The 16,781-nt window shown below is 42.4% G+C and overlaps 1 protein-coding gene across 2 annotated transcripts; it reads right to left on the bottom strand.

Moving 5' to 3' along the window:
- Positions 1 to 2,724: 2,724 nt before the first annotated feature.
- On the bottom strand, positions 2,725 to 10,449 carry wt1b (WT1 transcription factor b). Of its 2 annotated transcripts, none has more exons than XM_040168825.2 (9): positions 9,429 to 10,449; positions 7,359 to 7,481; positions 6,445 to 6,544; positions 5,144 to 5,221; positions 4,560 to 4,665; positions 4,315 to 4,465; positions 4,077 to 4,166; positions 3,624 to 3,716; positions 2,725 to 3,450 (listed from the first exon to the last, which is right to left on the bottom strand). In XM_040168825.2, the coding sequence occupies exons 1-9, from the start codon at positions 9,844 to 9,846 to the stop codon at positions 3,329 to 3,331; spliced, it is 1,281 nt and encodes a 426-aa protein (XP_040024759.2). In that variant the 5' UTR covers positions 9,847 to 10,449; the 3' UTR covers positions 2,725 to 3,328. The 2 variants fall into 2 exon arrangements, with proteins under 2 accessions (XP_040024759.2, XP_040024767.2); XM_040168833.2 differs by having other exon boundaries at positions 3,633 to 3,716; positions 9,429 to 10,216.
- Between the last annotated feature and the right edge of the window lie 6,332 nt (positions 10,450 to 16,781).

Here is a 16,781-nt window from a genome sequence, read left to right as displayed (position 1 = left end):
TTCCTTCCTCTGGCCGTCTCGGCCCGTGTCCCAGCATCTGGATACCTTTGGGATGGAGGGCAGGAGAGGAGAGACGAGACGTGGCCTTGCTTCATCCCTCCCGTACTGCTGTTCCCCGGGGGCCTCGGGTTGGTTTGTGATCTTGTGTCTCACATGATAGAGACGCATCTAATCCTGTTAGACGAATATCTTCCAGCGGTACAGGGGGAGACAGCAGGAGGGAGAAGAGAGGAGAAGATGAAAGACGGGTCGGTTAAGGAGAGAGAAGAGTATTTAAAAACACCGTTTGCTGACCTTGATTTTGGGTGAGAGTATAGCATATCCATGTGTGTGTTTGTTTTTCCCTGCCTGTGTGCCCCCCCATGGGATCCTCCCGGCTGTTGCCTACATATCTGACAGACTTCTCTCAAGGTGTTTTCCCCTCGCGTTCTGTATGTTCCTGCTCCATCTCTGCTCCCTGTGTGAGGAAGTTCACCCTCCAGGCCCCATCTGAGCTCCAGGCCCCCAAGGCTTCTGCATTCCCAAAGCTCCTACACACCGGAGCCCCTCCGGCTCCCTGCGCTACCACAGGGAATACCCCCCCCCCAAGAACCCCTAGGCCCCTCAGACTGTGAGGAGCAGCAGCTCTGCACAAGAGAGCTAGCCCGAAGGGAGGGGGGGGGGGGATGCTGTCTGGGAATACAACTAAGAATATGCTTCACTTAACCTTGCAACCATTATTGACAGCGCCTCCTGTTGGTGTAGCAATGTTTTTGCATGCAGGCCTCCTTGTGGCCCTGTTCAGTTTCCTCTCCAGGGCCCTGACCTTGTTAACAATCCCTCGGGGCCCATAGAGGCCTCCATGTGCTACTTGTGCATTGACCTTTCCTGCTCCCGGAGGTTAAATAATGTCTTTTTGACCCCAAGAAATGCAGGCGGAGCTTTATGATATTGTTGGATGCACCTGGGACTTCACCGGATGACTTATTGACAATAATATCACACCTCATCAGACCAAGTAAATGAAACGACTCAATAGTAGACAGTTAAGGTTTGAACTTGCATGGAATGAACTGGGCCCGTTTATTGGCTTTCATTGTGACGTTGAAGTTAATCACACTCGCATTTAAAAAGAAAGCATTTTGTGGGGGTCGCACGTGGATATATGGAGGCTCGGAAGACCTGCTGTCTTACAGATGTCTTGGGCTGTGCGTTACCAGGTGTATGTCACCTGAGATTACCCACGCTGACACCCCTTAAAGGCGAACAGCCAGAAGTGCAGCTGAGGGGGCATCTGGTGGCGTGCGTATGCAAGTGTGTATGCGTGTACATGTGTGTGTTCATGCATGTGGATTGGTGGAATGGGAATGCAGACGTTTTGTGCTGTTATGAGATACTCTACACCACTATTTCTGATCATAAACAATTAATTGAATGAATATAGATTAGAGTTCCATGTAGTTTGTTTGAACATTTGCAATAATGATGGCAGTAATGTTGAGGATGTATAAAGCTTGGGTTCCTTAAACACCACACAGCTTTGTCCATTTAGGAATGAACTGAAGTGAGAGAAATGTTCAACTTTGCTGTCCCTCTGATCTTCCTCTCCCTCTTGAGGCACCTGCAGAGAGAGAACAAAGAGAAGCACTTCTTAATCAAAGTGCATCGGATTAAGATGCTGAAAAAAAATAGATCACAGAGATACTACTTCGTGGCCATTTAGTGGATTGGAAAACAACCTGAATAACCACTTCATTAAAGTCTGTGACCCTGAAATGGTATTTTAATCCCTCTGTTATTTTGGAAAGAGTCAGGAGCAGTTATGGAAAAAATAGCAGCAATGCAGAAGCAGATGTGTTTACGTACGTTTTACTGTGTGTGTGTTCAAGAGTTCGAGAGAATGCGTTCCAACGCTGTGGTTTCTATGTGTGAACATGTTGCCAACACCTAAACATACCACACGTGTGTTTACATTTCCAGGTAAGTGACGTCCTTAGACCACAGATCCATGCAGCTGCTCTTTTCTTCCCACATTGAGTCATATTTTATTAAGCTGGAGCTGAATCATCTCCTCCCCTATAGATTTGACATACAACTCCATCCACATCACGTATATTCGGTGGAGCAGGGCATGTTTTTTGAATGTACTTCCGTTTTAACATATTTATTGTGACCCCTCGTCACACGACTGGAGTGGACATGTACTGTATAAAGAATGAATTGTAAGAGGGAAAGCAGCATCGTGGGTTCAGTCACACTGCAGCACAGCTGGCTGATACTGCCATCATGTGGCTTAATGTTGTAAAATGTATTTTCGAATTGGACGATATTATTTACAATTGGGACATTAATGTGTGGGCTTTCGTGTGTGTGTGTGTGTGTGGATTTAGGGGCCAGCCGATGCAGAGGGGGTGGTCAGTGGAGTACAGCCAGCTGACACTGAGGTATGTGTCTTTTCTAATGAGATTTACTGGGCTCCAGATGTTCCTGGTTATGAAGATGTGTGTCAGAGATTTAGGAGGGTGAGACCTGCACCCTGTCAGAGTCGCAGCTGGGTGCTGTTTTACTGTCTGTCACGGCCCCCCCCCCCCCCCACCCCCCCCAACCCCCCAACCCCCCAACTCCCCTCTCCTCATTCCCCACCACTCATAGGTGGCCTCTTAACCTGACAACACCGACACCTCTTCTCTTTCTCACTCTCTCAAACACACGCACACACAAGCCCATAGTCTTAAATCACAACGATGTGAATCAACATTTTATAAACTTAGAAAAAAACAATACAATACAAAAACAAAAGGAACGTCTATAAATGTAAGCAAACACACAAAGCAATGTAAAGAGTATATATACTATGAGAATATAAAGATTTTCACATTCCAAAAGCTTAATAGAGAAAAAAAGTCACATTGCATATTTCCTAAATCCAGTTTACATTGTCCAGCACATTTCTAAGGTGACACAATTTTAAGAATAAAAAAGAAGCCAGTGCAAGTGTACTAAAATATCCAATCGTGTATCAACATTTTCCTTATCACACATTAAAACATCTTCTTCTTGGCTCAGGATCACTGTGGCATTGTACCCTCTCAGTGTGAGTTTTTTTTTTTAAGTCAAATAAACCAGAAATAGTTCTAGTTGAGGTGCGTCAAGAAGATCTGGGAATCATTAAAATCTCTTGACGTCGGCTGGCAGAGGGAGGCATAAGCTGGGCTCACCACTTCAGTGAGTTTGGCAACGCCCCCCCGAACCACTGACCAGGCTCCAGCGTCCTTCTCCACTTGCTGGCAGGACATAATGTCACCGTCCTCCTCGTCCTACCTCGTCCTCCTCGTCCCCCTCCCACCATTCAGATGGCCGGCTGCAGCTTGGTCAGGTTCCTCTGGTGCATGCTGTGGTGGCGCACCAGCTCGTCAGAGCGGGCAAACTTCTTCTGACAGTTGGACCAGCGGCAGGTGAATGGCTTCTCACCTGACGGCGAGGGGACAAACAACAAGAAGTGAGATAAATCATTGCTTGAGAGTGAGCTCCACTCACGGGATGTAAACTGGTGTTTTGTTGGACATAAAATTAAGTCAGCTGAGCCGAACGAAAAATCTCATTGGGAACAGAATGTTGAGGTAGAAAAATAAAGGTATACCCACTTGTTTTACCTGTATGAGTCCGAGTGTGCGTCTTAAGATGATCTGACCGTGAAAACTTTCTCTGACAGGTCTCACACTGAAAGGGCTTCACTCCTATACAGAGGTGCAAACGGTTGTTTGTTCGTTGAGACAGACGGTGAGGGGAGAGTCAAACGTTTAAATTCACCATGGGTAGTGTCATGACAATAACGTTGTGTAAGTTGAAATAAATATAAAGAAATATATATAAATGCATAAAATAAATAATTATTACATAATAAATAATAAATATAAAATAATAAATAATTACAAATATAAATTGTTCAGGGAGTCTGAAAAGATTGTTTTTATGTTCAAATGAAATACACTGAATATAAAACTTGAATCTGCTCGTAAAAGCCCACCCAACATTTTCCTAACTTCTTCCGAGAAGAAAAAACCCCGAGGTCATGACCTCAGCGGAGCGGCGTGTACCTGTGTGTCTGCGCTGGTGCCTCTTTAACTGGTCGGAACGAGAGAATCTGCGGCCGCAGTCGGTGAAATCACACTGGTACGGCTTCTCCCCTGCAAAATAAACCACCTACATCAACAGCTTTATCAATCTACCGTTTACACAACTACACATCGTCGATCCGGAGCATGAAAACCTGTTTCACCGACAGAGTACGTCGTTCTTTTAAAATCGTTTTCATTATCTTCAGCGGCCTCTCACCTGTGTGTTTGCGGCCGTGCATCTGAAGATGCGACAGTTTGAAGTATCTCTTGCTGCAGCCAGGATAAGAACATACAAACGGACGCTTTTCGTTGGCCTCTGACGATGACCTCGCGACTGGTGGAGCGATACCAGCTACGCGTCGAACATCCTTAAGGAAGAAGAGTTCAGAGGGCGTTGGAGTGGACAGATTCACGTATTGATCGATTGTGTGTCAGGTTGCATGTGTGTTTGCTCTGACTTACCTGAAGTCCTCTGAAGACACCATGTGTGTGTATGTGGTACTGGGCTTTGACGAGCATGGGTGGAGGAGGGCCTGTGGGCTCACTGTCGTAGCTGGGTGGATGACCACTGCCGGTCAGGAGCAAAAGTTATATTGATTAATTAAACAACTTGAAAGTGTGAGTGCACAGATGGTTTGGTGGATGTGCAGATGCATCATACGTTGTGGACAGTCAGTTAAAATAAATATATTCAAGAGTAGAACAAAAAGAGTTTAATCTACATGGAGTATTTCCCTCCTCCATGGCACACGCTTTATTACCACAAATACCGTACAATCCTTCATATCACTTAGGCTACACCTCTAACTACTAACTAACCAACTAACTAACTAAAAGGTTCTCACTTTGAGAAAGAATTGCCTGCACACAAACACACACGTATGGACACATGAATAGTCTTCTCCACTTTCTGATTACCCCTGGCAGAAGGCCAACAGTCCATCTGGTCAAACCCTCCTCTTCCTCCTCTTCCTCCTCTGCCCCACCATACACATGGGTCACCACTGAGAAACACAGCATGTTATTTAAATTCAAAGAAGGCTCACCTCTTAATGGAAGATGCCAGGTTGTTCATTTGGTTCCATGTTACACAGTCGAGCTGGGCCCTCTGGTACAGGTTATCACTGAGCGAAACATACACGGGTTATTGGCATTTTGCACCTTTGGGAAAACTCAATTTTTCACCCTTTATTTGGTTTGAGAAATTTCAAGGCAACAGCAAATGTTTTACGAATCAAGGGGTTATAGAACGAGGTCAGCGCTGGGTTTCAAACGATGAAAGGGAAAATGTAATTATTTATCCTCCTGTCATTTCTTTCCCTTGTAAGGACAGTGAAAACGTTTCATTCAGGAAACTCCAAATTGTTTGCTTATTAACACATCCTGTCCACTCCTCGCTGGCTTCATTAAAAACCATGGGCTCAGAGCCATTCTTTACCTTGGCAGGGCACACTGCCGCACACACACACACTTGACAGAAACACACATACTTGCAGCAGTGCAGTTGTGCGCTCTGTGGGGGTGAGTGCCTCCGTGCCTAGTACACCATGGACCAGCGCATGACATCATTCTGTCCTCAGTATCATTAAAGGCGGGAACAAGTTTCGGGGGAATTCTGGACGGCATTCCTGAGTAGTCCTTGAAGGAAAGATCGCGATGGCTCGCTAATCAGCTCTAAACTATGTTAAACTGTGGAAAGACTCACTGATATCTGACACATATTCAATCTGTGTGTGTGTGCGTGTGCGTGTGCATGTGCGTGTTTGTTTGAGGGTTTCCAGTTCACGCTACAAAGCTCCAAACAGCAACGTCTTCCTTCCTCTTATCAAGTCCTGTTCCATTATTTGGGTTGCTCATGTTCCTTTTCCCCAACAACACCGCTGGGCGGCATTTAAAGAATTTTGTTCTAATTTACCCTCTGAGATGTTTTCCATCAAAATGGAAACAAGTTGGAAGCACGGCCCCGAGGTTACAGTGAACAGATTCCCAGCCTTAACTTTCCCTTTCACTCAACTTGTCTCTGTTCCTGAAGATGGAGCAGTAGATCACTGTTTGCTTTGGCCTGCTGAGCACCAGTGGGCAGCACTTAACCTCAAAAACAAATTGCATGCAGGATCCAGACAGTGCAGAGGGGGGAACGCAGGGATCAGAGAGAGTTCACACTTCTAAAAAATGACCAGCAAGCGAGAGAGCTGCGTGTGGTGTCAGTGGAAAGAATCTGAAATGAATTGATGTGTGAGGAGTCTGAATACCTTTGAGAAGAGCGGAATTGTAACAAGAGCGGATTCAAGGTAGCAGGAGTCAAAGAAAGCGACAATAGGTGCACGCAGGATCAGGAAAATCACACCTGTTGTAGTTCCTCAGCAGCAGAGCTTGGCTGCTCGGACAGGATTCTGATGGATTGTGGCAACCAAACATGGGAGGAGGAGCAGTGTACTGCTGGTCAACTGAAAATACAAAGACAACATTTGCTAAATGTTTTCTCTATAATGTACACATTTATTATCCTAGCAAATGCATTTGCCCAGGAGCTGACATATTTCAATGTATTGTTTACTCCAACCTTAGGATCCTCATTCACGCTCCAGAAAAGGCAAAGACAAGGGCTGAATATTCACGCTTTAAGTTTTAAAAAAACACTTCAATGATTAATCAATAATGGAATATTTCATCCTTAATTATGGCAATCCAAAAATTATTTGAGCTTTACTTTTCAAAAACCAGGTAGTTCAGGTTTTCATTGACCTTTGTTAGCTTACTATCCAGTACTAAGATGAAAGGTTTCCCCAAGGAAACACTTTTGTATTTCACGTATCTTTCAATTTCACACAATTATATTTTTTAGAAGAGCACAGAGACAAACGCACACTTTTGTACCTGCATGCAGAGTTGCAAAGCTCTTGCATTGAAAGAGAGAACAGGTCAATCAGAAACAGTGGTTCCTTTTAAGTTGATATAGCCTATCGGTCCCCAGACAGTTTTTGACATTCCAGCGGTCACATAAAGCTGTTTCCTCAAATTACCATTTCCAGTCATTAACCATGCGTATGCTTAAAAAGCGAGAGGGAGGCTGTTTATGTAGGCCTGCGTTTACGAGTGCGTGTGCAGACAGAGACGTGGTGACATGAAGGAAAAAGGGAGAACGGTGATTCTGTTGTGATAGGAAAAATGATGGGTTACTTATATAACCTTGCGGCGACATGACAGTCTTCCAGTCTGCGCGTCAATTTGGTGTCGAGGCGTCGGGAGGTGGACAGTTACCTATGTTGTTCGGCGGTGACAAAGTGTCCTCGTGTTTGAAGGACAGGCTGGAGAGCTGAGGGGTGTGGTGAGACGGAGTGTGGCCATAACTGGGGTTGTTGTCTAAACCCACTGCTCCGTAGCCTAAAAAGAGAGAAAACAAAGAAGAGAAGCATTGATAAAGATTTCAATTTTAATCCTTTTCCTGGTTGTGTCATGAGATTACCATCCCTCAAACAAAGCTCGCAGTATCTGGTCAGTCATCCGAATCCCCCCCCTGGTAATAGCTCTTAGGCTGTGGCAGGGTCACCACAGAGAGACATTCATCAAACTAGTAAATCCTATTTCCTTGTAAAATATCCCCACCATCTATCTTAGGTCTTGTGGTTTCAATATTTATGGCAGGTGGAAAAAGAAATTTGGCAAACACACCTCGGACAGACTGAGATGAGCTACTGGAGAATATGCTTAGTAGAAAAACAAGGTCGACAAGTAATGAATTAAACGCATGGTTGGTAAATATATTGATTTCTTCATTCATTAACATTTATAAGACATGGGTAAGATAGCAATAATTTGTTTTGAGAAATTGAGAAAGTTTTGGGAAAATGATGCTAGTGGCAAACGAAACGCATGTTTATTTAACATTTTACCGCGCGCGTAGGTTGCCGAATCCTGAGTCACTCCGGCTGAAAGGTTTTTCAGAAAAATGACTCTTTCTTAAATCCCTGCGGCCTGCAGAGTACTACGCTGAGTATTCATAACAAATTACATCCCACTGAGCAAATAAAAAAAAAAGACTCAGAAATACACATCAGCAGACACATACGGCCTTAAACCAAACATCTGACTATTGAGCCACAAAAAAGCAACAATCCAGCGCTGTTTACAGTAAAAGTAGATACATCACGTCCAGGAAACAGATAAGAAGCTGGATTCCAAATTTACGATTCCAGACAAATACCCGTTCAACTCCCTTGCATCTGTTTTGCGAAGGTCTTCTGGGATTAAAAGATTCCGCAAGTATTGTTTGGAGTAGAAAATCAAGTTTTAAGATTCACGGTTCATGTTTAACTTATTTCTCAGAATGAAATACTTTTGAATAAAGGTCTTAACCCGATTTTTGCCTTTCTTTTTTGTTTTTTACATCTGTGCTCAACAAAATTACAGGTCAAATGTTCTTTTCATGTGCTCAAAGAAAAAGAAAAAAAGAAAACTGAGTAAGTAAGGCTGAACTTTGTTATATGTATAATATACAATAATAGTACAAAATGAAACCTTTTAAATGCAAAACTTCTCAATTTATTTACAATCAGCTGATGAGCACATTCAGCATTTTTGCCTTCTGGCTAATTTCAGTTGAATGGATGCATGAAGTCCCTCCCCTACAGCTCAATGCCCACGGCAACATCCACCATGGCAGCTCAGTTATTATTTTTGTGTATTTTCTATAAACTTGGTTGGTATAGATGCAATTCTGGATATCCATTACCAAGGGTTGCTGTCAACCAGTGCTAGTGACATTAGTACAACGCCGCTGCTGTTAGACAAAACACATCTATTTCCAGTTGCAGACAAACAATGTGTAAGACTTCCAGCATGAAATAAAACGTATAAAAATACAATGTTGTTGATCTTCATACGGATGCATGAGAAGTATTATTTAAAAGCTTCTGGCATCGCATTTCACAAGTGGATAAAGACAGAATGCGGTACTAGAACTTGGTGAAACCTTATGTGAGGTCTAATTGCATATATTTATACGGATGCCTGAAAGGTCGCTGTGACTCTGCCAGGAAAAACATTAATCAATGCTGAAAAGCCCAGTTCAAAGGAACTGTTAGAGAAGTCTGCCAGAGCATCATCAGAAAGCTGTCAAGCTTGTTCCCGACGTGGGACAGAATGACCCAGTGCGGCACATAACGCGCTGCTGACAACTCATAAACAAAAAGTCACTATCACACGCAGCTGGAAAAACACAATAAAACCTTGATTTTATTGATTAGTATGTGAAAACATCTGCTCGATTTAATGTCCTGGCATGACACTGAGCTGAGGAAAGAAGGTTGGACTGGTAATGAACATGCATACCCTGGTTCCTGGGTGCGGGAGGACTGTCCATACAGCCGGGCAGGTAGGTTCCATTAGGAAACATCAGCGGCTGACCTGCAGTTGGCTCTCCAAAGGCGCCTACTCGGCAGGGGCCCGAGCCTGTGAACTGCCCCGAGAAGTGCACAGTGAAGGCCCCGAGTCCGCAGTGAGGGTCCTCTATTGGATCAGTGGTCCCCCAACCTGGTTCCTGCTTGATGAGGGAGTGGTGGGAGGGCAGGGAGCTGTAGGGAGTGCCAGGGTGGAGGTCCAGCAACTGGGTCCACTGGCCACCGCCAACGGACATCCCGCAGCCACCACCGGCACCCACTAGGGACGGCACAGGAGGCGCTGGAGGCAAGAGGGTCAGATCTCGGACATCTGACCCCATCGACATGGCTCCGCACGGCTCGGTCAACATTTGTGCGCGCAGGCTGAAGCAGTCCAAAGACGGAGCGACGTTAGTCCGGTGGAAGACGCAGCTCAACAAGTCACGCAGTAATAAACTGAAGTCTCCTGGAAGTTGTACAAAACGCCTAAAAACAACTAACTGAAGGAGTAGTGAGAAAACTCTTCAGCGGTCACGACACACTGCAAGAGCCATCTTTCCCAAGTCATGAACTGAAGAATGAAGATAGATGCAGTACTGTCAATGACAAAAATGTCCACGCCGAATCTCAAGCACCCTGCGTATTACCAGTGGGTATGGAGTGGGAGTATGTCTCGGTAACAGTGCCCTGTCCCTCTGTCTCTATAGTGTCTGGCTTTCCCTACTCTCCTGAAGGCTCAAATAGTGCATAACTCCTTGGGCTGGGGGAGGAGCGAGGAGGCTGGGAAGGAGATGACTTAATTTGCCTTTTACCGCTCAGCACAGACAGAGAAGCTTCTGACTACTGTCACATTTGCATGAGCGGGTGTTTCTCTAAATTATTTGTTCAGGTTCAAGCCCTGTTTCTGTTGAGGGTTTGTGTTGCGAGACAGAGAGAAGTGTTTTTGTTTAATTTCTCTGTGCTGACAGAGGAGCGTTAAAGCATTAAACTGCCACATGAGTATTTGGTAAAAGTTCACATCATGTAGATTCCCATGTGTGTGCATAGTGTGATTGTATTTAATTGATATGTAAAGAATATTTTTTTATGTAGTATTTGGGGTTCGACACACCCTAAATATCTGTAAAATTACAGATATTCAGGGCTAAATAAAAGATTCAAACAAAATGTAATTACAAGAACAGTAAACTGAAATGTTCGTAAATCTGTGCACTATTGACTTGAGCCGTTGCCGTTCTTTAAATTTCATCACCATTTCTGACTCCTCTGACTCATGTGTTTTTATGAAATATACCCAACTTTCAAAAGAGTTGAATGAATAAGGCAACACAATGAGCAATAGAGACAAAACAAGCATCTGAGCCAAATGCTTGGATCCTTTTTTACTGATGTATCAAATTGTAATAAATATGTTTACATATTATATAAATATGTTTACGTATTATATATAAATATATAGACATGCCAAATCAACAGATTGAATAACAATTATTGAATATATATATTCATTCATTATTAGCTTATTCAAAACGAAAAATTGGTCAAATTTTCCCATTTTGGGAATAGTACTGTTTTTGCTAAAAGCAACACACATACTGCATGGCCTTGGAGCAAAGCCACATCCCACAAAATTATAATTATTTATTAGTCGAGGAGAGGGAGTGTGTGTTTATGAGTGTGTGTGTGTGTGTGTGTGTGTGTGTGTGTGTGTGTGTGTGTGTGTGTGTGTGTGTGTGTGTGTGTGTGTGTGTGTGAGAGACTGAGAGACAGAGAGAGAGCAGGAGATTGAGGTTTTGACCTTAACTCAATGTGGAACTACACAGGAATGTAGTGAGTTGGAATATGCCTATAAATTCAAAACAGCTGCTGTGGATCTTTTAACATTATAATATTTGTCAGATAAGCAGTCGAGTTCATTTCTTTCATAAAAACTTAGAGATGTGACAAAGTTGCTCTTTAAAAATATACCGAGCTATATTCTGTGTTGCATCACAGCCACTTATATATAAGTATTAGTGTCAAAGTGACTAAAGGAGGTTTTACAAAAGTGATTACGTATCAAATTATTGTAGATGATGAAATTATGAAAAAACTTCACATTGGAGATCTTGAATTATTGAGCTGTTGTTTGTGTTGTCAAGTCGTATATATCAATCTGTTTTTGGTGGACATTACTTCATGAAAATAAGAAAAAAAAGGTGATGACAGAAAAATAGCAAAAGGAAAAGTAAATTTCAAGCTGTCTGTCAATTTAAATTACTTTCTTTACCCCTGAACTAATGACCCGTTGGACACCTCCACCTTTTAGACCCCAGCATGATGGATAATGATAAATTTGCCACTAGAGAATTAGTTTCCGTGATTTAATGCACTCATTTTTTATGGCATCAAAAAATACACTCTATATTTGAGATGGAAGACAATGGACAATGCTGTGAGGTTAATATAGTGAGCCAGTTCCTGTCATCACCATCTGGAATATTAGTCGGGGATTCCAGTGAACGTCGGTGACCCCTGATTCAACTTAAAAAGAACTAGTGGGTGGGAGGGATAATAGAAATAGGCAAGAAAAGAAAAGAAAAGGGGGGAAAAAAAGGATGCAAAGGGAAAAAGAGAAGTCTGAAGTCACTGTGTGTGTGATGAAATCAGATGGCAAACTGCTGAGGTCCCATTAATTATTGCACAATGTTGCCTCGAAATTTACGTTTCCTTGAAGTTCTCTTTTAAGTTCAGTCGATAGAGTTCTGAAGGCCTCAGCTAACAGTGTATTGTTTATTGGATATTGAACATTCAAGATTTTTGTGCAAAACCAGTAGCGTGCACCAGGAGTAACAAGTGCTTGATATGAACTCAATGGTGACACATGGCCGTTAAAGGAGAGGCATACTGGAAGCCTAACCCTTCTAAGACAACAATAAGATGCTGTTTTGGGGAAAAAAAGAGGATCTGTAGCAATCTCACAGTCCAAGCATATCTGATTACGACGGTCACAACCTTACACATGCTCCTAGAAGCTAAACGCAGATTCCTCTGGGTGGTTTGTGGTCATGGAGAAGATAGATTGCTCTCTGACTTACCCTATTCTGGGAAATAAACTAGTGCAAAGGCAGACCTATACCCCTGAGGAACACCCAGTCATTCAGAGGAAGTCCACGTAGCTGACTAGTAGCACAGAAAAGAAGTTTCTCCCAAAACAATTTGGAAAAAACGTTCTGTGTTCCACCCACTACAAACAAACACAAACTAAAGTAATGTGCTACATGTACAAAAGGTTGCGGCACAACTAAGAGAATCAGCAGAAAGGGAAAAGAAAATGCAATACCTCTGAGCCAAGGCAAATGCTAGCCGTGTCTTCCCCAGCGGAGTCTTTTGCGGGGATTCATCAAAGGTGACGGGGCCGGGAGAAAACAACCCCTTCAGCCTCCATGACGGATGGCAGTCCCCAAATACACCCATTCTTGAGATCAATCTGTGGTTTACTCAGGGTTTAAAACAACATAACTGTGCACAGGAAGGGAAATGGTCAATAATGCCTCTGACCCTTAACAAGAAATAAAACAAGGCTCAAACTTTCTACAGCAGGATAAGTAAGAAGAATGATTTCTTTCAGCGAAAAAAGGCATAATAAACTACGCAGATATGTGACCTTGCAGACCACGCAAAAAATAAACTATTTTTCCATATGATAGTCATCCATATTCATACAACTGTTTCTGGGGATAGTTCAGTTTAATAAGCTGCTTCTTTTTAAATCAGGAGGCCTATTGATTTAAAATACTATAATTAATTACGTGAATATATATTACAAATGAACGTGATATGATGCAGGAGAGGAATGCTCAAAAGCAACAGGTGTTATTTTGAAGTGGTGACAGTTACATAAAAGAGGCCCATTCCATTCCTCCTATCTGTGGGCATGGAGACAAACTGATACAAACAACCCGAAAGCAGCGTGTTGTAAAGTTTCATCATTTCCCACCTATCTGCCTGTGGCCTCCATGAAATGGTTACTATCTTAAGCAAAAGTCAGGCAGAACAATTCTTTCTCTGTGTTGCTTCGCTACTTTCTCAGAGCGCTATTTGGACATTTGAGACAGCCAGACTTCTGCTCTTCAAGATAACAACATCTGAAAACGCCGGCCATCATCACTCATTGCTTTACACATTTAAGGACACATTTGGAAACATTCACGTTAGAACTGCAACAACTTTAAACAGCACGTACATTGTTCCTCCTCCCTATGACCCACATGAAAAACGGCAATCGTCAGTTTTTAATTCTCTCGCATATCATCTCCAAGCGCTCTTCAAAGTGTTTGCATATCACAAAGGAGATAAGAGACAGAGAAGAAAGATCTGTGGGAGAGCGGGCGTTTCCGTGGTTCATGTGTCAGACACAACACTGGTCCAGTGAACCTTCACACACCACCTCTGTTTTTGTTGTTCACGATCACCATTCAAATCATCTCTCTTTGCATTTCAAAGCTGGAGGCCTGTGGATCTAATGCAATAAGAAGAAACAAGGAATCTGAACACGCAGTTGAAAGTAAATAACTACTGCAGACTTACTGTCGTTAACAACTGTTAGAAATGTTTTATTTTATGATATCGTCTATACTTTTTTCAACTAATCTGTTGCTTTGATATCTGTCTATTTCGACTGTGAATTCTATATAATGAAAAAGATGAAGAAATAATCATTTGGATTTTCAAAACCTGCATAAAGCTACATAAACTAAAACATTGTAAATGTTACAACTTTAGAAATCAATATACAAATCTAAGCAATGTATTTCTGAAACATTACCCGTGTCAGTGATGTTAAAAGGCTGTTCTTTAGTTTTGTCAGATGGCAGCAGGTGCCTGTGTGTCAGGATCAAGGCCGGCCTTTATCAGTTCTAACCACAGCTTCTTCCATGCTGTCACACCCTACCAGCTGTGGCCGGGAGTAAGCATCATGGGATATTATTTCTGATAGCGGTTGAGGTCTGTTGTCATCCTGCAGAGCCTCAGTCTGAGAGTAGACGAGCAAAGGTTTATGTGATGACTCGGAGATGAGTTCACAGTGATTGTAAGTTTAAAAATGAACACAATCAGCAAAGAATAAGACTCCAGGGAAATACCGCTTCACTGCAACTTTCTCAATCTCATGGAGAAAACATGTTGACCCTTTTGTATTGAAACGGTTCGCTGATCATTTGCTTCACTTTGTAAAAGCTACGCTAATTACCATTTAATTATTCAAATAAAATAAGTTAACAAAATAATTCCTTTTAATATTTTCTGAGACAACAAATTACATCAATCTATTGTGTCTCAATCTAGTTTTAATGGTTGCCCAGTATTTGTCTGCAGCATTGTATTCAGCAGCACGAGTGAAAGAGTCTAAAGGGTACCTCAAAAGCTGAGGGTCACATAGTTTAACATGCCTCTAATTAGTATTTCAGATCCGGCATGCATGGCTGCAAGTCAAATATTGCGCAACAATTCCCCAATTGAAACAAACTTGATTTGTTGCTTGACTGAGCGTCCCGTTGCTCCTCTGCGAGCGCCTGTAATATAAACACATTCTGATGACAAGAGACCCCTCCGTCATTAAGAGAGACCCAGTTTCATCGCAGTGACTCGATCCCTCCAGACAGAAACTCAGAATTCCTGGAAGAGTGTAGCTTTTTCTTTTTTTTTTTTTTTTGCCACTACCATTGGGTTGAAATGGAGCACACACATTCCACGTAGAGGGAATTAATGAGCTCAGATAGCTCAACGGCACAAATGCAAAGTTGCTTTGATTGATTGCTGCGGTCTTTGGTGTGATATGAAGCTCGTCATTAAGTGATATGGAAAGATAACAGAGGCAGTTCACAAACCAGCTTTCTTCCTCTGGTGATGCGAGAGTTTTTGTAAAGTCACTCACATCAAGCAGACAGATAAAAGACAATAAAATTCTAATTGAATAAAGAAATGTCCACGGAGCAGGTCAGGTCTGATACTAACAAGCAAAACATTTATAATAAGGACTATTTGAGTGCTATTTGACTAAAATGGCAATTATATTTTTGATTCACTCCATCATTTATCCGTTGGTTTGTCAGAAAATGCTAATTGTATCCACAGGGCAGATTGTATTTATATCACATATGACGCGGAAAATCAGCAAATCTTCACCATTGAGCATCTTTTGTCTTCAATTTTGCTGCTCAACTCAGCTGAAGAGTTATTCTATTGTTAGTAATATGATAACATATGTGTTCGAGAGAGAGAAGAAAATAATGGTCAAGGTAGTCAAAACCAGTCAGCACAGTCCTTAGCATGACAAATCGCAAGTGATTATACGAGTTTATAGTCTCACTGGTTTAAATCTATAAGTAGATTGGAAGTGAGCTCTGATTATACATGCAAGTATCTAAAGAGAACTGTGACACCTTTCTTTATTTTAACTGTCGGATGATAGCCATGTGTAATAAAATAATCTGGATTAAAAATAAAGGAGTGCGTGAGGTGTTTATCTCTGGACATAATAGTGGGATTGTGCGTGCATCGGACCATTGTGGACTCTGGACTGGCCTCTGTTCAATATCTTGTCTTTGTTTGTTTATTTGTTTCTGGTATTTGTGTGTACTTGTGCGGGGAGGGTGGGTGAGCTTATAAGTAATTAACAAGCAATTCGCTCCACCAAGAGAAGCAGGGAAGTTACTCATGCGATGCACCGTGACAAGGTCACTGACTGATAGATGAGCCCGAGCAAGGGGATTTTTCAGAGATTGCGAGGGCAGGCAGAACTGTGGGAACCAGACAATTAGTGGAAGGTAGGCCGCCATGTTGGATGATGACCATGAGACGGGCTTACATGGATACTCACCGCTTGGCTAGCTGACAGGGAGAAAGCAGACACCTGGGCGCAGCTAACTCTTAACACAAAGGCGTTTATCTTTGAACATGCTCAGCAGGCAGATTGCCAGCAGTTCAGGAAGCGCATGTGTTATTTCCAATCAAACAGACATGGATGAGGTCAACATAGAGATCTTGGCAACATAAATATTTCAGATCTACACATAAGCCTGAAGATTTTGGATTACCGTTGTTGTGTTTAAATGCGGTATATTTCCTACATCTAGGAAATAGATGAGTGGAATTATGTTATAAACAGCGTATCAATTTTGAGTTGCAGCATTGACACGAAAAAAACTGGCTGAGAAAATAAGTGAGTTAAATGGAAATTGGGATTTATCTTAGAACAGTTTCCGTGTAAAAATAGGGTAATATAAATTACCATAGAAACATCAGTATGATTTCACAACCTCGAGGG

This window comes from Gasterosteus aculeatus, chromosome 12 (genome assembly GCF_964276395.1).
Source record: "Gasterosteus aculeatus chromosome 12, fGasAcu3.hap1.1, whole genome shotgun sequence".
Taxonomy (NCBI): domain Eukaryota; kingdom Metazoa; phylum Chordata; class Actinopteri; order Perciformes; family Gasterosteidae; genus Gasterosteus; species Gasterosteus aculeatus.
The sequence above is the reverse complement of the archived record's forward strand: the minus strand, read 5'-3'. Positions and strand labels throughout refer to the sequence as shown.

Excerpts from the sequence above, each read along its gene's own strand:
- wt1b (XM_040168825.2), bottom strand. The coding sequence starts at position 9,846 with ATGTTGACCGAGCCGTGCGGAGCCATGTCGATGGGGTCAGATGTCCGA. Across the intron at positions 4,466-4,559 it reads GTGTCTTCAGAGGACTTCAG|GATGTTCGACGCGTAGCTGG; the intron begins GTAAGTCAGAGC and ends TTCTTCCTTAAG. Across the intron at positions 3,717-4,076 it reads GCACCAGCGCAGACACACAG|GAGTGAAGCCCTTTCAGTGT; the intron begins GTACACGCCGCT and ends ACCTCTGTATAG.